This window comes from Saccostrea echinata, unplaced genomic scaffold (assembly GCF_033153115.1).
Source record: "Saccostrea echinata isolate AGI-Se365-2 ecotype Australia unplaced genomic scaffold, CSIRO_AGI_Sech_v1 ptg000001l, whole genome shotgun sequence".
Taxonomy (NCBI): domain Eukaryota; kingdom Metazoa; phylum Mollusca; class Bivalvia; order Ostreida; family Ostreidae; genus Saccostrea; species Saccostrea echinata.
In genome coordinates this window covers 47454519-47477375 of record NW_026889750.1, presented here as the reverse complement: position 1 = coordinate 47477375, position 22857 = coordinate 47454519, and the positions used below count along the sequence as shown (strand labels likewise).

The following is a 22857-nucleotide window of genomic DNA, read 5'->3' as shown; positions in this document are numbered from 1 at the left end:
AGAACATGGACGGACAAAACAGGGAGGGATGGGGGTTGGGTGGGGTGGGGTGGATGACCAATGGCTGGACAAATAAGAAAAGTGAAATCTCAAAAAGGAAAGAAAATGAATTAATTATATACGATTAAAATAAATCAAACAATTTATCGCACTCTAATCTGTATTGAGATTATTCATATTAACCTGAAGTAGCACGCCCACACCAAAGTTAGTAAAATTGGCCATTTTCACGTACTTTAACGCAATATGTCCAAATGGATTGATCTTTGCTTCATTATACCCCTCGCTGGGAGGGTATATAGTGATCGGGGTGTCCGTCCGTCCGTCTGGTACCCCTCTCTTATCCGCAACTCCTCTTATACCACTGAATGAAATTTAATGAAACTTTCACAGAATCTTTGTTACATAGCGTCATTGTGCACCTCCTATTTTACTTTTTGATCGGACACATATTTCGGGTTTCCCATAGCAAAACATGGACACTGCCATTCTTTCTATAATATTGAAGGGTACCCATCTCTTATCCGCAACTCCTCCTATACCACTGAATAAAATTTAATGATACTTTCACAGATTCTTTAATACATAATGCCATTGTGCACCTCCTATTTTACTTTTTGGTCTGACACTTATTTCGGGTTTCGGAGAGCAAAACATGAACTTTGCCATTATAACCATATGGGAGGCGGGGGTATCATTTAGTGAGCTCAGTGCTCACAGTACCTCTAGTTTGTTCAGCTGTTATTTGAAACTATGTCTTCTAAAGACGAGTTAAGATAGTACACTTCTGGGATTAATAAGACACACTTTGCTTAACAAATTACAATTTTATGAACTTTTATTTCATTCTTGAAATTATTTTAAGTCCAGCTGTCTTGGGCCATATTAAACACATAATTTAACTGTAAATACAGCATAACTTAAATGTGAGAGGGTACGTGGCTCAGTTGTTTTTGTTTTGAACACATTTTATAGATTAAATCAAAAGGATTGGAAAAAAAAGTTCTAACAACTTACTTTTTTCTCTCCTCATTATAACAATACGTTATGCAAAATAGTTCATAGAAATGTATCGCCAAGAGATGACATGAATTTTAATATTAGCCTGTGTTCGATCCCTGCATGAACCACTGATGTACATTGTATTAATGTTCATTTCTTCTTACTAAGGGATTTTAAATTTTTTTGCCGTCGACGGAATTTGTTATTGGAAAGAATTGTACACTATGAATGACATTAAATACATTGTATGTAACATTGAATTTAAACTTTGAATTTTATTTTAATATACCCAGACATTTTTTTTTTTTTTACAACTTATTATATTATAAATAATTTCATAGTTTTATTAATAATAATTAAATAAATAAATAAATAAATAAAAATTCCTATCTGACTTTTTTTGAACATGTTTTATTAGATATTTATATTGTGCATTTTTCACAGCAAATTTTAAATCCCTACATCTTATCCCCCCCCCCCCCCTTACATTTTCTAAAAAAAAAAAAAATAAAAAAAAAAACAACAACAACAACAAAGAATCATACAAAATAATTAAGAGTTAATATCAATTTTTTCATGCTGAACCCATTTAAAAAAAAGATGTCTTTAAATTTGGTGTAGATAACAATCCGGAAAAATGAAATGGTTTGGTTTTATTTTATTTATATTTTACTCTCTAAACGATTGCTCATTATCATTATTGCTATATGAAGCCTCTATTTGCGAACAATATTTAAATTATCATACAAAAATCTTCAGTTTGTTTCCTAATCTGATATACTTTGCAAACGCGCTTGCAATTAAAATATAGTCTTTCTTATATTGTAATTTGTTTTTATTTAAAGATTATATTAACACTTCCGGTAAGTCTGTGAACAAGAAAAACTGAAAAACGTTATTTACGTTGCTAAAATTTTGATTTGACACTAAATGGTACGTAAGATCAACTTAAAATTAAATGCAGTTGTTTGATATTACATATATTGTCTTTACATTTTCGGAATCTCCACTTTAGCACTGGTGATGGTACGATTTTCCTGTGTTGGGGGGTAATCTTACGTTATGGTCAGCAAGGTTTTTCTCTGTTTTTGTCACTTTGTTTAGAGACTCAGGCGTAGTTGTATTTTGCATTTCTTATTTGGTATAATATCATCTACTTTGCAAGCATGAAGCCTTTACTGTACTGTAGTTTCAGTTGATATGGTCACCCCTCTCTTTTTCTTATTATAAGATACCTAACTCAATTTCAGTCACCCCTGCTTCAAACTCGTAATTTATTAATTTATCAATCATGAACCTACTTCAACAAGATATAGTTCGTTTCAAGATACTTTTTTTCAAATAAATCATTCCAGCCCTGACGTCTTTCGTCGAGCCTCTGTATTGTAAACCAAAGGTGATGGAAACAGTGAAATAACAGGGTTTTCAGGAAATATCAGTTGAATAGCATGAAATAACCGACAAAGCACTGCAATAACAGTGGAAATTAATTAATAGGGATTGGTATTGAAATCTGTTATTTCACTGATTCGTGTCACCCGTAAACCATTTATTCCTCGGATATTTTAAGACTTTACAGAAGATACATCAACTTCCGGTTTTCATTCTGAAGTCTCTGGTTTTATTCTATACTATAAGCTTAACTGGAAGTTGATGTATCCTGAGCAAATTCTTGGAATATGTTGAGGTAATTTTATGAGGAATAAATGAGTGGTTTACAATGCAGAGTCTGGATGAAGAATGTCTGGAATGATTCATTTGAAAAGAACAAATTATCTCGAAGTGAACTTTTTCTTGTTAGAGTAGATTAATGATTGATAAATTAAAAGGTACTAGTTTGAAGTGGGGGTGTCTGAAATTGAGTTAGGCACCTTTTGGTAAGAAAAAGAAAGGGGGTGATCCCATTTACGAAACAATTGCTTTTTATATACACCAGTTGATATACTCTCTTTTCGGCCTTAATTTTAGCAATACAATGATTATTGATTGATTCTTGTTCCACTCATTTTTCATACAATGTAAACTTGTAAAAAATATTTTGATTCAAGAAAAAAAAACCTTCAGATTTTGTACAATTTACATGTACTTTGAATTGTTCTGAGAAAGGGAATCGAGCACATCAAAGTGAGAAAGTTGAATATTTCTATACCATATATACTCGCTATAAGTTGGCTTTTTGGGAGTTAAACTTTGGTCCAAAACTCTTTATCCGACTTACACGCAAGTTATAACAAGATTGGTATTTTATTGGGTCAATTCCTCTAATTTAAGCTTAAAAAGTACAACCGACTTATAGGCGAATATATACAGTAAGTAGAAATCACTGGAAATATGCACATTTTAGAATATTAAAACACATATAGGGTTCTTGCAATTCTAAATTGTGTAATCTATTGATGGCAGTTTTTATAAGTCATGCCTTCATGTAGTCAGTTGCTATTAGATGACAAGAAATAACAATGAAAAGTTTTATGTTTTAGTTTAGTATAGCCAGTAATTTACAAAACTTTATTTGTAACAGACTGAACAGATATGACAACAGCAGCTCGTCCAACATTTGAACCAGCCAGAGGTGGTAGAGGAAAAAATGAAGGTGATCTCAGTGCCCTCTCCAAACAGTATTCAAGTCGAGATTTACCAGCTCACACCAAAATCAAATATAGGTATAAAGAATGTCACAAGAATAAAAATAAAAAAATTGTACAGCAGACTCTTCTGATCATCACATGATTGTTAGCAAAATATTTAATTCAATTAGACAAAACATGCCGAATAATTCAGATTTTGATGATGATCATGAAGAAGCATGCTAAAGTTTATAGTAGAAAAGGTGCAGAAATATGAATCCTGCTGAACCGATGACACATGCAGTATGTACTAGTGATTTATTATTTGTGTTTACAGACAGGAAGGACAGGGAACAACAGAGGAACTTAGAGGTCGTGATTTCAGAAGGGATTTAGACGAGAGGGAAAGAACTGTCAGAGAAAAACGAGATAGAAACAGGGGTAATGGTCCCTTCTATCATAAGTTCTAAGTATTTTCTGATGGATTTAAAATACAAATATTTTACTAGAATAATTGTCATAATCTCATGTATTGGTCAGTAGGGCTGGGACGATACTGAACTTAGCCGATCCGATACATATCACGATACCTTAGGTGCGATACGATACATATCACGATACATTTAAAACCAAATAAAACTAGACATTTTTTTTAGAACATTTAATTTGGAACATAACAGTGTTTGAAAATAAACTAATTCAACAAATAGGTAGCCCAAAGGTGTCCCAGACACCCGACTTACTGCCATTGGGTTTCGTTAATTTAATATAATCCGGCGTGTCTGGCGCCATTTTGACGCTTATATCTTGAATTCTGTATCAGCAAGACGTTTGTACTTTATTTGTGTTTGTTTAAATGTCTTGATGATACAGACTAAAGGACTAAAAATTTCAAATTCTAAAGCCCGGACAATTTTTGGAAATTAAAAAAAAAGTGCGGTCAGGTATCGTGATACTAAATTAGATGAATCGATCTGTAGATCGTCAAAGTGAATACTGTGATGCATTGGTGCACTGGTGGATTGTCCCACTCCTATTGGTCAGCAAAATCTGAACTTATAACTGTCATTTGACTGCATATATTTTGTTCGGGATAATTAAAAAAAAATTTTGCTCAGAATGAGATTCAGCTATTTGAAATAAAAATAAAAATCACCATATTTATGGTACTAGCAGTGAATTAGCCTCCGAAAGTGTAAACATAACCTGAAGAGGAAATTTTTTTTCCCACAGAATCAGGAAGCAGTAAGAGGCCTCGTCTAGATCAGGTTCCAGCTGCTAACTTGGATGCAGATGACCCAGTTGATGAGGAGGTAAACACTGTGTTACTTTAATTTTAGTTTATGTACAATGTTCTTAATAGGTTTACTTAAATTGTCATTCTTTCATTCCTTCTTCCCGTCATTCAATTGGCTTCTTTGTAGGGGTATCAGCAAAAATTTTGTATCGTGATATATCACAATTTTTTCCCAAAAATATCATGATAAATTGTGATATTTTTACATACAATTTTTACCACAATTTCATATGAATTTCCATAATATTTCTTAAAAATATGCTATAAAAACATAACTTTACTTTTTAAATATTTATTTATTTAATATAAAGAATGTTTGGATGCAGTTGTTTAACTGTTTTCAACATTTTTTACACTTCCTGTAATTGTCATTCAATAGATTGAACAAATAAATGAATAATTTCCGGAATTTGTAGTTATGTACCAAATACCGGTATTTTAGTCTTCCTATCACGATACGTAACACGCAATAAAAAATCGTGATATACTGGTATACCAATAAAATCGCGCATCCCTACTTCTTTGCTTCTATTTCTTATTCATCGTATTTCTTGGTTTTTAGCCTTTCTGATTGTAACTTGTACAATAGAAGAGCTTGTGCAATGGAAAAGTGGTCATTGTCATCTATCCATCTAGCTGTTTGTCTGTCTGATCATAAGAAATGTTACAAAATGCTTCTCCACTTCCATTTTTTGTGTGATTCTTACAAAGCATAGAACTAGTGTTAAGTAAATCAAGAAAGATAACTCCATGCACTGATTACTCAGTTTGTAGTTTTGTTATAAATATCTGTATAAAAACAAAAGATTTTCTTGTGTTTTAATGTTCCTTTACAATTTTTACACTGATCTTTGGATTGTATTGAGATTTTTACTGATCCAGACTTACATTTTATAGGATGAAGATGAGTCATCGGATGATGAAGACGACACAGCTGAGTTAATGGCAGAACTACAGAAAATCAAGAAGGAACGAGCCAATGAGAAAGCAAGAATGGTAAATTTTTTGTTAATTATTATAAAGAAGAATCCATTGAGAAAGTATACTGTATATACTCGCCTATAACTCGATTTTTTGGGAGTTAAATTTTGGTCCAAAACTCTGGGTCCGACTTATAGGCGAGTCAGAGAAAGATTGGTATTTCTCTGGACAACAAAAGGTACTATCTTATAAACAATCCCGCTGATTTTCATTGATTTAAGTCTTTATATTTTAAATCATTTATATATTTTTAGATTAAGCATAAAGTAGAATTATTTATAATTTTTAATAGTTTTATTTTTATCTATAGTGTGCGTTACTTATTTTTCAATGATTTAAAATTACATTATGTTACGTCATTTTCTAAAAATATTGATTGAAACCACATTAAAACATAAGAGCATTGATTTGATATTGTCAACCTATTCCGGCAAAAAGTTGTACTGACTTATAAGCGGGTCAATGGCAAATTACTCCAAAATAACTGCAAAAAATACAACCGACTTATAGGTGGACCGACTTATACGCGAGTATATATGGTACTTGCAGTTACTCTGCCTCAAAAGGTTAGGGATGTTAACAGGGATTTCCTTGTCAGTCTGCCATGCTATATGTGTCAGTACCAATGTTGTCCTTATGACCTTCATCCAAGGTGATAAATCTAAATGCAAGGTCATTGTAGAAAATTTCTTTTACTTGTTTCATCACTAACTGATTGAAAAAAAAGCTCATACAAGAGAGAAAATTTCTTATGCCCATATGATGCATACATGTAGTTAATTTGATTAAATGTCAATTGGGCAAGTTTATTGTCTTTGACTGAAAAGATGTAAAAGATATTTTATGCCATAATTGAAAATGATTTGAAGCTCATAATTGACTAAGAATTTGTCTTGAACGTGATTCTAGGTCACTTACACAAGGTCAAGAAAGATTAAAGAGTGGGAGATACCATTCTATGAGCTCAGTCACAGATTCTGGTTCAATGAATCTCAAATGGACAACTTTTACATGATGTTTCTTTTAAATCTCTGGATGATGCATGTTGTATTGAATTTTTAGGATGCAGAGAAGAAGGCAGAGGAGGAGAGAATTAGAACAGAGAACATTCTGAAGGGGAATCCCCTACTAAACCAACAGGAGAAAAATGCCACAGACTTCAAAGTCAAGAGAAGGTATGTAAGAAAGTGTTCAGAGGTTAGAGAGCAGGGTTCTCACTAGGATTTTGCTAACTTGAGTCCCAGGACTCAAGATTTCTGACAAGGTTGCGTCCCAGCTAAATTTGATGCGTCCCAGAAAAATTATGTTGAGTCCCAACTGAATTATTGTAGTATCCTTCCATCCAAACATCAAAAAAAATCTTTCATTATTTTAACAATTTGTTTACGAAATATTAACATATTCAAATATGTAAACTGGTGATGCATCCAAGCCATATTCTAAAATACACGCGTAAAAATAAATTTGGTGTTTATAAAGCTAAAATTAATTGTTGCATAATCAATCAGTACCTAAAGTTCACTGTATACAATCACAGGTGTCACGTGCAATGAGGCGTAACTAATCCTGTTGGTCGTCTGCACTGGGTGAAATTCACGAGATATGTATACAAGCAATAATTATGGTTTCTAGATAAAACTCAAGATTCAAAAGTGTTTTTTAAAAAAAATCTGCTTTGTGTTTACAGCAATCGGAGTTTGGCATGCGACACTATTATGACTATGGACTAATAAACATGAAATATCTTATAATCAATCCCTGTTTAAAAAAAATAGAAATAGGTACCAGAAAAGTTGTTTCTAGGATAAACTTTATGATAGTTACAGGAAGGTTTCGATTAAATATTTCTTTGGCAAATCCTAATATCTGAAATCTCCAGTTTTCGAAAGCACCCAAATTTTCTCGCTGACGAGGACGCGTCCACTCATGAGTCCGCGGACGCATCGTTTTTAAGAACCTTGCGTCCCAAATGATTCTGCTGCGTCTAGGACGCAGATTCTTGCGTTAATGAGAACCCTGGAGAGTGTCTGATATTGAAACATCAGGGTATGATCTTATTTTAATATTTGAAGAGTATGTTTTATCAGTTCAGGTATACTGTAAACCAACTTTTATTCGCGACAACTTTATTTCGCGATTTACCGGGGATAAACTAGTTCGCGACGATTAATTTCCGGGATCAAGCCTTTTTTTTTTTGATCTGTTGTTAATAGAAAGAGAGACTTTAAGGTTCGCGGCGAGAAATATTCGCGATGACGAGGCTCTCGCGAACCTCGCTAAAATTTCTCACACCCAAATAAAAGTTGGTTTACAGTATTCAATTCAAGTTAAAATTTTAAAACATAGAGAACAAGTTAAAATGAGTTGTTCTGATGAATAGTAGAAGGCATTTGATTACCAGAAGTTTTAAGTGAATTATATGCAAAGTTATTGTAATTGTTATTGCATGATTTTCCTGCTTTTTTGTGAAAAACCTGACAAATGCTACGAGAGAATATTTCCTGCTTACATTGAATTAAAAATTTGATTTATTTTGGTGTAGGTGGGATGATGACGTTGTGTTTAAGAACTGTGCTAAAGGAGAAGACGATAAGAAAAAGAGTGCATTCATTAATGACACCTTGAGGTCAGAATTCCACAAAAAATTCATGGAGAAATATGTGAAATAAATCTAGTCTCACTGGGAATAAGTAGACTAAAAAACCTAAGTAAAATTAAGGGGAACAGCTGATTAGTTACAAGGAAGGCGAGGTCCTCTTTGATTGGTTAGCAAATGTTGTGTGTGTCAAAACAGAGTAAAGGGGAACCTGATGACTTGGATCACATCCCATTGGCTAAATGAAAACAAAATCTTATAATGCATGCTGCTAAAAGCTGGCCTCTTTCTCATGTTTTACTGTATCAATATGAAATGTACAGACTTATTGTAGAACATGTATGCTATGAAAGTAGCAAATAATTTTTAGGGTCCAGGCAATTCTTTCAGGTATACTGTGTACAAGCAATACTGTTTACCTAGTACAAGCAATATTAAGGAAAATTACCATTTTAATTCTGTACTATCAAAACTTATATTACATGTAGTACTATTACAAGTGTAATATGTTACAAATTTTCTGAAGTAAAAGTCATTCAATTCTTTTGGGAAACAAAAAAAGACGTTTTCAGTTTTACTTTGTAAATCAGTAGCCATTTATAATAGCAACATTGGTAGAGAATTAGTGATGTATATGTATCTTTCCTCTTTAAAATGTTTATGTTATTTAAAGGTGCTTGGACACAGATTTGAAATTAAATTTTCTCAAATTTTCTGTATAATTTCATGACTTATATGTTGCTATAGCATTTCTTATTAAAATATAATAAAAATCATATTTCATCTCATAGTTATTGAAACTTCAAATTTCTGAATGTGTTTGATTGACACATCCTTGCACTTTCACAAATTTTAATTTTATTCTTAATACATAAGAAAAGTGGCAATTTTATTGTGTATTAATGAAAAATATTAAAACTATAATCCAGAAAATTCAGAGTAGAAATGTTCGAAAGCAAAACCCACTCACAGTATTGTCAGTCCGTGGTCAGTGGTGTGTGCAGAGTTTAACAATTGAACACACCCGGTGAATCGTAAACATTAACAATAACAGAGCTCGTGCCCTGTTTACAAAAACAGTTTACATTTCACGGGTGTATTCAATTTGTTAAACTCTGTACACAACACTGAGCACGGGCTGACGATATTAGTGAGGGGATTTGCTTTCGCACATTTCTACTCTGAATTTTCTGGATTATAGATGTAATGTTTTTCATTAATACACAACAAAATCACTTCTTTTCTTAAATGTTAAGGATAAAGATAAAATTTCTGAAAATGCAAGGATGTGTTATTCAAACGCGTCCAGGAATTCGTAGTTCCAATAATTTCCAGATAAAATAAGTTTTTAATTATATTTTCGTGTGAAATGCTATTGCAGTATATAATTCGTGATATCATACAGAAAATTTGAGAAAATATTAACTTCAAATCTGTGTCTAAGCACCTTTAAGGCAATTTTTAAAATATGGCTAGAATATTTAAAATATGGCTAGAAATATTTACAGTGTGTGTCAAAAAGAGCATAAGATTTATTTTTAGCTATTCCAAAAAGTATTTGATATTTCCCACATATTTTGAAATTTGGAATTGATATGTAAAGTTTTATAAATACATGTACATTTCATGTTAGAAAATCTTACCAATTTATGGTTGTCTAGTATTCAAATATATCTTCATGATCTTTCAAAGATACTTTAGCTTTTACATGTTAAATTTTGTCCAATTTTAAAATCTGTATCATATAAATGTGTGTTTGTTCAGATCATTTCTTGTAAAAATAAAACATGACAGATATTGTCTTTTTTTTGTTGTGCTAAAAAATATAAGAAATATTATGAAGAGGGGTATCATTTCTTGTAATGATAAAACATGACAAATGTTAAAGGTTGCAATACAGTATTAAATTTTGTCTATGTTCTTACCAAAAATTTCCAACTTTGAGTGGGTGGTCTTAAGAACTGTGAACGATAGCATTGTTATCCCACCTACCTCTATGTAATTACTATTAAGTAAACAATTTGCAAGTATTTTCAATTTAAAAAAGCAACAGTGATTTCTGTTCATCAGTACTGTCATGCGGGGCTCCAGGAATTGAAGTTGGAGGGGGGCACAAAAAGTAGGCAGGGGTCTGGGGGCCACCTTGAGGCCCCTTGGGTCCAGGGCAAAGCCCTGGTGGCGGGCTCAGGGCCAGGCTTTGCCCCCTGAAGTTCCTGGATTCTAGAGATTTTGTAGGGTCTACGCAGTAGACACTTTTACATTTTCTTGACGAAACTATGATTTATGCTAACTTTGATAATTACAGGGGGGCGCCAGGTGCACACACCCCCCCCCTCCCTTAAGTCTGCCACTAACTGTGTTGTCTTCAAAATTTTTTTCTGAGGGTTAATTGCTTTAAATGTTATTTATCATGATACACAGGAATAGTTTTTGTACTGTGATATAGTACGATTTTTGTGTATTGCAGTATACTGGTAGTATATATATTGGTATATCATTACACAATTTATAGTTATACCCCACCTTATACATTTACAAATAAATAGAGAAATATGAGTGAAAGCATATTGTCTTTACAAGTCTGTTGAAGTTTGTATATTTGGAAGGATTTTCTTAAGTTAATTTTCAATATTCTGTAGACCTAAGAATATTTATTATGTTGTAAAAAAATGCAACATGATTTCCTTATGGGAGGAGTAGAATAAGAGTTTTTGCCCTTTATCATGTTTACGCCTTTCAATCACAATTTGAATTTCCCGCCATTTGCATAATGACGACCGGAAGTTAAATCTCTTGTTTCACTTTCATGTTTACTTTACCCAAGAGGTCGTCCGTGAATTAATGCAAAAGATAGCTGTAACCGAATACCCGCACAGGCTGTGTGACACACGATCCATGTCCAACTATGAAGCGAGTGGCGAACTGTCTTGTTAGATTTTGCAGGCGATCTAGGGTTCCTTTTCATGGGAAACATTTACGACCGCCACCTGTGGTGATGTCCGTGGTAAGGCATTCCAGTAGTGGGACAGGACGGGTAGATGTCAGTGGTATTTACCCTCCTATTGCCACGCCCTTTAACAAGGATGAGAGTGTAGCTTACGACAAACTGACTGAAAACATGCAGAAGTGGAATAAGATACCTTTTGGGGGTAAGATATGTAGGTCAAACGATTAACACACTAGATCTAGGCCTGTGTCAGCTGGTAAGATTTCTCAGAGGTATAAACCATATTCCTAATGTTGTACTGTACAAATTTCTGCAACTAATGATTACATCTTACGTAACTCAGTGACCCACATGCATTTGGTTTGTTTAGAACTTAGGGAGTAACTTAATTATTTCAGATAAAGTTGATGTATCATGAAAGTGTCTGCAATGCATTGGGGATTGATAAGATAAGATAACATACATGTACATGTTAGTTCCAAAAATAACAAGAGAACTATCTTAAAGGCCTACTGCCAGTTTGATTTTTTTAAATAAAAAGTTTTTGCATAGTGTTCAAACTTAGAAGACAATTACACAGAATATGAGAGTCATGACATTGATCAAGTTTGATGTAAAGAATTTTATATTTAGGATGGACAAAATGGACAATTTTCAGCCTCTCTCCTTTACCTAGAATATTATGTCCATTATTCCATTGGACATTGTCTTGAAAAATATATTTTGTTTCCTTTATAACAATGACTTCTATGAATGTATAGTTTCAGGTAAACAAAAATTGCAAAAATCATTCATGCAACAAGTTTCTTTAATACTTTTGTTTACAAAACAGCAAGTATCAGGTGAGTGTATGGAGGGTATCAACATGAGTGAATTAGCATTAAACTGAAAATGAGTTATTTATTATCACTCAAAAGTTCATACGGCCATATCTAGTCAACTGTCTTGCACAGACATATTCATACATGTGATATGTACAGGCTGTACGCAAAATGTACAGTTTTTTGAGCCTATTCATCGTGTACCGGCGGGACACCAAAATTCACGGAATATGAAAATTTGTACAGTATTTTGAATTTCTCACTAAATGCCGCCATTTTCCTCTCATTCTCGCTCGCGAGACACTGGAAAACGTCACCTGTGTTTGACACTTGACCTTCTGAGTAGTGTACACAAACCATCGCGTGCGAAGGTGTGAACTGTGGGATAAATCCGTATCAAATACCCCTTTAGGTAGCTTTATTTTTTAAGGGATACTTAATTACTGTTAATGTTTCGTATACGTAACTTGATTGAAAAAAATTAAGCCAACTTCTAAAGTTGATATACATGACTTAATATCCGTGAATCTGACCCAGATCTTCATAGGTATTAAGTATACGATGTTTATTACAATGACTACGATGGAATTTCAGAAGAATTTAAGCGATATTTTATACCATTTTTTGTACCGTTTTTCGATAGACAGTGTACAGTTTTTTCACCCAAATTCCAGTTTTTTTATGGCTCCTGTACAGTTTTGTGGTCTTTGACTTATCACATGTATGCATATTGAGAAACACAAACTATTATGATAAATTTTGAAGATTAGCCATTTTATGTAACATCTGTAACACATTGTTTTGTAGGTTATGTTGTACAGGGATCCAATGGGGAATATGTATATCAGACAGCACAAGAGAGGATCAAGGTCGTGGAACATGTTGCTAAGACAGCGACTCCAGACAAGGTCATCATGGCAGGCTCCGGATGTGAATGTATGTCCAACTTGTTTATGTTTTACCAAATATTTATAGGATATATATTCTTGGCTTGTTTTTGAACACATGGAAAAAAATATATTTTGGTTGTTTATATATATATATATTGTGTTTATTTTAACTTGCATGCATATGTTTATATACATATGTATAAAGAATTTATTTAGAATTTCAAAACTTTGATTTTTTGCAGAAATTTTAATACTGTATAAAACTATATATATTAGCTTATTTGTAGCCACCAAAGATACTATAGAAATGACCAATCGAATGGCAGACGTAGGGGCACATGCTGCACTAGTGGTGACTCCTAGTTATTACAAGAATGGGATGCACAATAGGGCTCTAATCAACCATTTCACAAAGGTTCACAATTCAACATCTATATATGCTAGATCATTTGTTGATTAAATGCTTAACCCTTGTCCTGAACTTTGTGAAAGCTAAAGCATTATTTTTGTCAGTTTGTAGATCTACATGTAGAAAAGTAATTACAATCTTGTATGGTGGTATTTGTTCTGTAAATATATCATATTTAACGTGTACAGTATTTTGTGGATATTGAGTTTTAGTGCATTTCTGAATGTACATACTAATGTACATGTAACCTTGACATTTGGTGACCATGTACTTGATTTATAGATGTTGCTTTTTGCTAAATCTGCTAAATAGAAACAAAGCCAATGTAATACATGTAGGTGTACAGTATTTCATTTTGATTAAATGTTATATCGCTGGATTCTAGGTTGCTGATGCCAGTAAGATACCCATACTGTTGTACAGTGTCCCAGGTAACACAGGAATTGACCTTGACCCAGAAGTCATTATAACCTTGTCCTCCCATCCCAACATAATTGGACTAAAGGACAGTGGGGGGGATGTAAGTATTCAATACAAAATACAACAGATTCAAGTTCATGGGGAGTCTTTCCTCATAGAATTGTTTATTGTCACTGACAATTTGTCAGTAACCAAAAGGTTTTCTACTCATTAACACTTCTTTCAACAATTGTAAATGATATAATCCGGACAACAATTGTAAATGATATAATCCGGACAACAATTGTAAATGATATAATCCGGACAACAACTGTAAATGATATAATCTGGTGGGTTACTGATGACTCAGACCTAACATCATGCCAGGTAAATCAGACAGGAAGCACATCTCTTTTGTTACCTCGGCAATTTAATTCTCACACTTCCATTGGTCCCACTGTTATTAAATTCACAATAAATATAAAGTTAGAAATTAATGAGTCAGAATATTTATTTTTTAAGTCTCTATTTCTAAAGAATAAATGTAATACAGTGAGCACATGTTCCCATTCTTAAAATTTATTTTGTTTTGACAACAGGGATTGACTTTTGATTTGGAAATTTTCTGTACTTAAAATTGATACTTTCCGGTTCAGAATTTTGTTTTAGCTCAAAGTAAGCAGCATAGAACTTACAAAGAACTAAAAAAAACTATTAAAACTTAGTAACATTTTACACCCTTTATAATGGTGCTTTATTTGATTTTTTTTTTATAGATAGCCAAGCTTGCAAATTTGGTATACAAGACTCAGGGTAAAGATTTCCAGATAATGGCAGGGTCTGCTGGATTTTTGCTGCCTGCTTATCTTGTGGGTTTGTATATTAAAATAATTTAATTTTAGTTTAACACATCATTTGATTGGATGAAAGATTTTGTTTATATCGTATAGCATAAGTTGCCTATGTCACAATGAGTTACGTCAAAAACGTAGGACTCCGCTCGACATTACTTTTAAAATATGCTCAATTTGAAGCCATTTTTTGGAGGAAAATTGTCTTATTGTCTACACTGAAATTAAATTATAAGGAATGAAGCTTATTTTAACCTATGTTGTACGATATAACCTATTTTGGGGCAGTTTATGCTTTTTTATAAACTGCTTCGTGGTTTATAAAGTGTAAACTGCCCCAAGTTATGTTATATTGTACAACATAGGTTAAAATAAGCTTCATTCCTTAAATGTTATTGCATCTCTGACTCCTGGGAATGAATATTGTGTGCTCAGTTAGGTTTGTCAGTACCCAAAAAGCACAGTTGGTAAAGCACCTTCCTTGAGTTCAGGTGGAAGGGGTCACAAGTACAAATCCTATTCTGATCTGTCACATATCCGCTATATTTATCAGTATCAGATTCTATGGAAGTAGATTTTACACAATTGAAACAATTCAGTGTTTTGTCTGAGTGGGATCTAATACCGGTAGAATAGAATTTCCTTTGAGAAGGTTCTGATACAAATGTTATTTGGTGTGTGGCTGAGATCTGATGCAATAGAAACAATTTTGTTTTTGTAGGAATCTGATACAACAGATACATTACTGTCATGTAGGTTAAAATCCTGTTGAAGGCAATAAATACAGTTTTGTGTTGTAGGAAGAGTGGATTGGGCCTTACAGACTGACTATAATTCTATGATATGGTTTGTATGGTTTGTGTAGAAAAAGATACAGCTCTTTTTTTTTAGGTTGTGTAGGTGGAGTATGTGGGGTGGCCAACATGCTGGGACAGGAACTCTGTGATTTAGAGCAGCTGTATAAAAATGGAAAGATGGAGGAAGCCACAAAATTACAGCAGAGAATTGTTGCTCCCAATGCATGTGTGAGTTATATTTATTTCTGGATAAAATTCTTGGTGTTGTTGAATGTATAGATATCCCTTTACCTTGAAAAATACTAATATCACATTTTATCCTAAAAGTATACAAATAAAGGGATTGTGATCAGTTGTTTCATTTTTGATGTCCTTTGAAACCACTTATCATCTTTTGGTTCGGTTAAGGTTCCTAATTGAACTTATTGCATGACTTGATTCTTCAAAAAACAGAATGATTATGCATATAAGAAATGCAAAAGTGTTTGATTAAGAAAAAGGGTAAAACACATTCAGTTTTTAGGGAGAGGGCCAAAATAGGCTGAGCCTGCTGCCCAATCCCATTCACTTTTGTGAATAAAGAATTGTTTGAATTAAATCATATTAAGTTTTTAGCTCACCTGAGCTTCAATTAAGCTCTACTGATCGCCCATTGTCCGACATCTGTTTGTCTAGCTGTCCATCTGTCTTTCCATCTGTAAACTTTTCACATTTTCAAGTTCTCAGGAACCACTGGGCCAATTTTGACCAAAGTTGGCATACAGCATTCTTGGATACAGGATATTCTAAATTGCTCAAATGAAGGGTTAAGCCTCCTTCCAAGGGAAATTAATCAAGAAAAGGCAAAATTAGGGTGGTATCATTAAATAAAATCTTGAGTAGGCTACCACTGGGCCAGAAACAATGAAACTAATATGTGAAAGATTCATGAGGTAGTGTAGATTCTAGAAAGTGTATATAGTGTAGTCTAGATTCTAAATTGTTCAAATCATGGTTCCCTGGGGTAGGATGTGGTCACAATATGGGATCAAAGGTTTACATTAGACCATGTGAAAAAAAAAATATCTTCTTATCAAGCAATAAAACCATTAATATGCAAACATTCCCAAGTTGTGTGGATTCAATTTTTTGTTTTCAAATTATGGACCTTGGGTTACAGTTGGCTAAAAGCAGGAGCAAATTTTACATATTGCATGTATACAACAAAAGAGTTTTCTTCTTAATGAAAACAAGGTCATGTTAGTCATATTGATATTGAAGCTTCCCCATGTTGTATGGATTCAGAGACCCTTTAGAGTTTGTATGGGGCCATGATATGGATCACAATTTTTCACTGGAATACAAAAATCTTCCAAAGAACAGCAGTGCTAAAGTTACTCAGGTGAGCTTTTTGGCCCATGGGCCTTTTGTTCAAGAGGATGTCATTTCATACACAATATGTTTATAGATGATATGTAGGAGCTCTAGTTGTGTAGATTATAGAATATGTTTATATTGGCATATTCATAAAGTAGCTTTGTTTTCCATAGTATACTATATGCATTGCATTGGTAAAATTACCCCCCTCCCCCCTTTGCCGGTTCCTATGGCCATGATTTTACAACATTGACATTAGCAATAATTTATTAGAGGTTTTTGCTTTTCGTATTTGCATCGTGTTTCTTAAAGAATCTTCGTAGCAAGTTTCAATTTGATCTAATGTATACACCTTAAGGCAGAAACATAAAATGATATATGAGTAAAAAAAAAAAAAATCAAAGTTGGAACATAAACTAAATTATTTCAGTAACTTTCATATGACCATCAAAACATCTGAACATCAAAGGAGAACAGTCACCTTCATTTCACTGCTAGATCTATGTAAAACATTTATTGTTTAGTGTGTGGCCAGCACATTATTGTTTTCAGTTATGGTAATTATGTTCCCCAAACGAAGTTTGGGAACATATTGTTTTTACTCTGTTTCTTATTATTATTATTATTAAGGTCTTCCGTCTTCAACGGAGGACCTTATTGTTTTCGTTCGGTTTCTTTTTCCCTATTATTAAGGTCTTCCGTCTTCAACGGAAGTCGGAAATTTTCGTCGTCGATGACGTCACTTCCGGTCGTGAGATATGGACGATTTTCTGATTTTCAGAGGGTCGGCTTGTCCTGGCAATCACTCCTAAACGACTCAAGATATTGAGTTGAGATTTTCAGTGAAGGTAGAAGAAGGATTGTAGATGTGCTTTTTTGCGTCTATATCTTCCCGGCGCAAAAGGCGCTGAAGCTTGCCTGGGCTTGAAAAATAGGCTCAAAAGCATCTCGCAAAATTTGACACGTTTTCTTTTATATCTTTATACCTGTAAATATTTTGTTAAAACATATATACCAAACGTTGTGCAGAATGATAAAAGCTTTCATTTGATATCAAGAAAAAGGGGCTGACCCCTCAAATTAGGGGCTCAGAGGGGCCCAAAGTCTTTCAAGTATAACTCTTGAACGATCAATATTTTGTTGTAAGTTACTGAAACAAAAATGTTTATCTTAACGATTTGGAAATATATGTTATAAAATTTTGATCCTATATTGCATAATAAGGGGTCAAAAGGGGCCAGAATACCAAATCTTTGACGCTTTATATCTCAAAAAAGGGGAATATTTTGATAAGCAATACTGAACAAAAGATGTTCAGAATAATGTTCTAAACGATATGCACCCTTTCAATTTTTGTCAAACGGCCCCATTAAGGACTTGGAGGGGTGGCCCCTAAATGTTCCCATTCGGCATATCTCCACAACGAAAAGAAATCTCTGAAAAGGTATTGAACAAAAAGTCTTCAAAATTACAAGGTCTTTCATTTGATATCAAGAAAAAGGGGCTGACCCCTCAAATTAGGGAGTCAGAGGGGCCAAAAGTCTTTCATCTATAACTCGTTAACTATCAATATTTTATTATCAATTACTGAAGCAAAAATGCTCCTCTTAATGATTTGCCACTATATATTATAAAATTAAGATCATATATTATGTAATAAGGGGACAAAAGGGTCCAGAATGCTAAATCTTTGACGCTTTATACCTCAAAAAGGGGAGATATTTTGATAAGCAATATTGAACAAAAGATGTTCAGAATAATGTTCTGAACAATATATATCCTTTCAATATTTGCAAAACCGACCCATTAAGGACTTGAAGGGTTGGCCCCTAAATATTTCTATGCTACATATCTCGAAAACGAGAAGAAACTTCTGAATAGTTGTTGAGCAAAAAATGTTTAAAATCACAAGTATTTTTATTTAATATCAAATAAAAGGGGCTAACCCTTCAAATTAGGGGCTCAGAGGGGCCAAAAGACTAATATGTAACTCTTCAATATGCAACAATATGTTGTAAAACTTTGATTCTCTATTGCATGTAGGGGCCTTAGGTGGTCAGAATGTTAAATCCTTTGCGCTTCATATCTCGAAAAAGGGAAACATTTTGAAAAGCAATATTGAACGAAAGATGTTCAAGATTATATTATATAAATCAAAAGAATGAAATCTAAGGAGGGAAATCTATATATCATTATCTTTTAACGAAAACTTAATTAAAATCACATCTCATCTCATCGAAAAATCGGACGGAAGACCTACTCGTTGCTCGCAACGAGATCACATCTAGTTATTATTATTATTCTTTTTTTTTCTTACCGATTTTGTGCAAGCGAGTTCTTGGAAACGGCTCGGTCGATTTTCACGAAACTTTCAGATCTAATAGATATTGATCTGAACCTTATTGGAAATTTTTTATTTTGATGACATCACTTCCGGTCGTGAGATATGGACGATTTTCCAATTTTCAGAGGGTCGGCTTGTCCTGGCAATCACTCCTAAACGAATAAAGATATTGAGTTGAGATTCACAGTGAAAGTAGAGGAAGGATTGTAGATGTGCTTTTTTGGGTCTATATCTTCCAAGCGCAAAAGGCGCCGAAGCTCGCCAGGGCTCGAAAAATAGGATCATAACTATCTCGCAAAATTTAGCACGTTTTCTTTCATGTCTTAATACCTGTAAATATTTTGTTAAAACATATATAACAAAAGTTGTGCACAATGATAAGAGCTTTCATTTAATATAAAGAAAAAGGGCCTGATCCTTCAAATTAGGGGCTAAGAGGGGCCAAAAGTCTTTCATCTATAACTCTTTAACGATCAATAATTTGTTATCAATTACTGAAGCAAAAATGTTTATCTTAACAATTTGCAACTATATGTTATAAAATTTTGATTCTATATTGCGTAATAAGGGACCAAAAGGGACCAGAATGCTAAATCTTTGACGCTTTATATCTCGAAAAGGGGGAATATTTTCATAAGCAATACTGAACAAAAGATGGTTAGAATAATGTTCTAAACAATATGAACCCTTTCAATTTTTGACAAACGGCCCCACTAAGGACTTGGAGGGGTGGCCCCTAAATATTTCCATTCAGCATATCTCCTCAATGAAAAGAAATCTCTGAATAGTTGTTGAACAAAATGTTTTCAAAATCACAATACCTTTCATTTGATATCCAGAAAAAGGGGCTGAGCCCTCAAATTAGGGGCTCAGAAGGGCCAAAGGTCTTTCATCTTTAACTCTTTAACGATCAATAATTTGTGATACATTACTGAAGCAAAGATGTTTATCTTAACGATTTACATTAGAATATGATAAGATTCTGATCATATGTTACGTAATAAGGGGTCACAAGGGGCCAGAATGCTAAATCTTTGACGCTTTATATCTCGAACTGGGAGAATATTTTGATTAGCAATCCTAAACAAAAGATGGTCAGAATAATGTTCTAAACAATATGTACCCTTTCAATTTTTGTCAAACGGCCCCATTAAGGACTTGGAGGGGTTGCCCCTAAATATTTTCATTCAGCATATCTCCACAACGAAAAGAAATCTCTGAATAGTTGTTGAACAAAAAGTCTTCAAAATCACAAGCCCTTTCATTTGATATCAAGAAAAAGGGGCTGACCCCTCAAATTAGGGGCTCAGAGGGGCCAGAAGCCTGTCATCTATAGCTCTTTGATAATGTTATATAAATCAAAAGAATGTAATCTAATTAGGGAAGTCTATATATTATTATCTTTTAACAAAGATCATTGTCAAAATCATATCTCATCTTATCCAAAAATGGGACGGAAGACCTACTCATTGCTCGCAACGAGATCTAATCTAGTTATTATTATTATTATTCTTTTTTTCTACTTTCTTCTCCGGTACTTTTTTGTCCGAGAGTGTTCTCATAGAACCACTCATCCGATTGACATGAAACCTTTTTAGGGTTAATAGGCATGTTGTGTAGGTGTTCGGAACGAAGGTCATTTTGCGCGCACATGCATGCACGTGCGTGCGCCTGCAATGAGTGAAATGACTGATATAATGGTTGAAGCCGTAACTTTTATATTTCTTGATGAATTGCTTTGAAACTCAACATATAAAGATATATTAGTAGTCTAGACAAGATAACATGGTCAAATTAGCGTGAACTCACGCTCATGCACGTGCGCTCTTCTCTGATTGGCTGATACAAAAATCTCAATAATTTTCTTGTTTTTTGACAAAATACTTTGAAATTTAGAATATAAGTATATATTATAAGGTGCTACAGCATGTTATATAGGAAATTTCTTGAAAACACGCGCATGCAGGTGTGTTGCAATCTGATTGGTTGAAACTTTAAATGTCTATAACTCCCTTGGTTTTCAACAAAACAGGATGAAATTTACGACATGGATAGGCACATAGAGCTCCTACATTATGATACTATCGAAATTGAATGCAAGGCCATGCATGCGCGTATGCTGAATTCTGATTGGCTAATACTTAAAGGGTTACATCTCTCTTATTTTTCAGTGAAATTCTTTAATACTTAACACAAATGTATGTATTGTGAGACACTATAAGAAAATTAATGTGAAAAATGTAGAAAACATGTGCAAGCACATGCGCTGAAATTTGATTGGCTAATACCCATATGGCTATATCGGAGTAGTTTTTCAATGAAATACCTTTAAAAATAAAGTGTCCATCTATATTACAAAAGTATTGGCTAATCTATTGAAGCTTGTAGGGAATGGGGCATCATAAGGGATTGGGGAGCCTTTGGGGAACATCTGTAACGGTTCCCGTTACAATTAGCACTAGTTATTTTTGAAAAGCACTTGATATTGAAAGGTTGTGTTTATATCAGGTAACACACACTTGATATTGAAAGGTTGTGTTTATATTAGGTAACAAAGAGGTTTGGGGTACCAGGGCTGAAGGTTGCCATGGAATGGTTTGGTTACTATGGAGGTCCAGTAAGGTCACCATTACAACCAATCACAACAGAGCAGGAAGAAATCATGAGGACTGTGTTCAAATCCTCAGGGTTCCTCACCTGAGATCAAGGATATTGTAATTATTTCACAATATGAAGTACATGTATATAATGAAATGTGATTATAGACTTTTATACAATTTATCATATATTCTTTTATCATTTACCAGTATATTTTTGTTGTATTTTGTTTTACAAAATCAACTCAGGAAGACATGGAATCCAGAAATAAGTTTCATTATACTTATGACAACTGAAACATCTTTCTCTCTCTTTCTCCAAGATTTTTTTTCTTTTGCTGTGTTTAGCTCACTGAGCATGTTGTCTGAGTGATATAGGGTAGGGCATATATGACAAGAGCAATATTTCTGTCTTGTATCTCTCAGATCATAGAATCTTGTATGCTCAGTATTACTATATATATAGACTCATCTCCATGTCAATTACAGTAATCAAACATTAATTCTATCTTTCCCACAGACTCGGACACTGTTATACGAGTCTGTAATTGGAATGATTCCCATTCAAGCATGAATCTTTCTCATGTCCTCATAATAAAACAGAGTAAAAGTAAAAAGAAATGGATGTATGAAAGGAAAAAAAAAGGGGGGGGGGGCTCACAACCTTTTACTACTATGAAGACTAAACTCCATATGCTTTGCACAATTTCAACATTTTTATCTTTGAATAGAATGTCCTCTTGAAAAGAAGGAATACAGCTAAATAAATACAGCTAAATTCATAATGAAGTCAAAGCATATTATATTAGATTTTATATATAGAAAACATATTTATGCAAACAGATATATCAAAGAAATTTAGCTGTTGTTTGAGTCTCTGTTCAACTGGGGACATTTCCCTGACCTTTTGCCTATGTTCTTTCAAAATGTACCATGAATTAAATCAATGTGTAATATAAGTATTTTGAGTTTGGTATCATACTTTATTCTCTGGTGCAAATCT

The 22857-nt window shown here is 33.5% G+C and overlaps 2 protein-coding genes across 3 annotated transcripts; both read left to right on the top strand.

The window, feature by feature from the left end:
• The first annotated feature begins 1894 nt into the window (after positions 1 to 1894).
• On the top strand, positions 1895 to 10052 carry LOC133180276 (spliceosome-associated protein CWC15 homolog). Of its 2 annotated transcripts, XR_009720301.1 has the most exons (8): positions 1895 to 1935; positions 3524 to 3665; positions 3907 to 4010; positions 4803 to 4882; positions 5764 to 5862; positions 6910 to 7022; positions 8390 to 9105; positions 9888 to 10052. XR_009720301.1 is itself a non-coding variant. In XM_061314824.1 (7 exons), the coding sequence occupies exons 2-7, from the start codon at positions 3535 to 3537 to the stop codon at positions 8514 to 8516; spliced, it is 654 nt and encodes a 217-aa protein (XP_061170808.1). In that variant the 5' UTR covers positions 1895 to 1935; positions 3524 to 3534; the 3' UTR covers positions 8517 to 9139. The 2 variants fall into 2 exon arrangements, 1 of the variants encoding a protein (XP_061170808.1); XM_061314824.1 differs by lacking the exon at positions 9888 to 10052 and having other exon boundaries at positions 8390 to 9139.
• A 1211-nt stretch (positions 10053 to 11263) lies between these two features.
• Positions 11264 to 21985, top strand: LOC133193167 (4-hydroxy-2-oxoglutarate aldolase, mitochondrial-like). Its single transcript, XM_061329139.1, has 7 exons — positions 11264 to 11592; positions 13019 to 13147; positions 13389 to 13516; positions 13896 to 14030; positions 14686 to 14782; positions 15652 to 15785; positions 21806 to 21985. The coding sequence occupies exons 1-7, from the start codon at positions 11349 to 11351 to the stop codon at positions 21956 to 21958; spliced, it is 1020 nt and encodes a 339-aa protein (XP_061185123.1). The 5' UTR covers positions 11264 to 11348; the 3' UTR covers positions 21959 to 21985.
• The last annotated feature ends 872 nt before the right edge of the window (positions 21986 to 22857 follow it).

Coding starts and splice junctions, on each gene's coding strand:
- LOC133180276 (XM_061314824.1), top strand. CDS start 3,535: ATGACAACAGCAGCTCGTCCAACATTTGAACCAGCCAGAGGTGGTAGA. Junction 4,011..4,802: donor AAAACGAGATAGAAACAGGG/GTAATGGTCCCT, acceptor TTTTTCCCACAG/AATCAGGAAGCAGTAAGAGG. Junction 7,023..8,389: donor GACTTCAAAGTCAAGAGAAG/GTATGTAAGAAA, acceptor ATTTTGGTGTAG/GTGGGATGATGACGTTGTGT.
- LOC133193167 (XM_061329139.1), top strand. CDS start 11,349: ATGAAGCGAGTGGCGAACTGTCTTGTTAGATTTTGCAGGCGATCTAGG. Junction 13,148..13,388: donor GGCAGGCTCCGGATGTGAAT/GTATGTCCAACT, acceptor GCTTATTTGTAG/CCACCAAAGATACTATAGAA. Junction 14,783..15,651: donor GCTGCCTGCTTATCTTGTGG/GTTTGTATATTA, acceptor CTTTTTTTTTAG/GTTGTGTAGGTGGAGTATGT.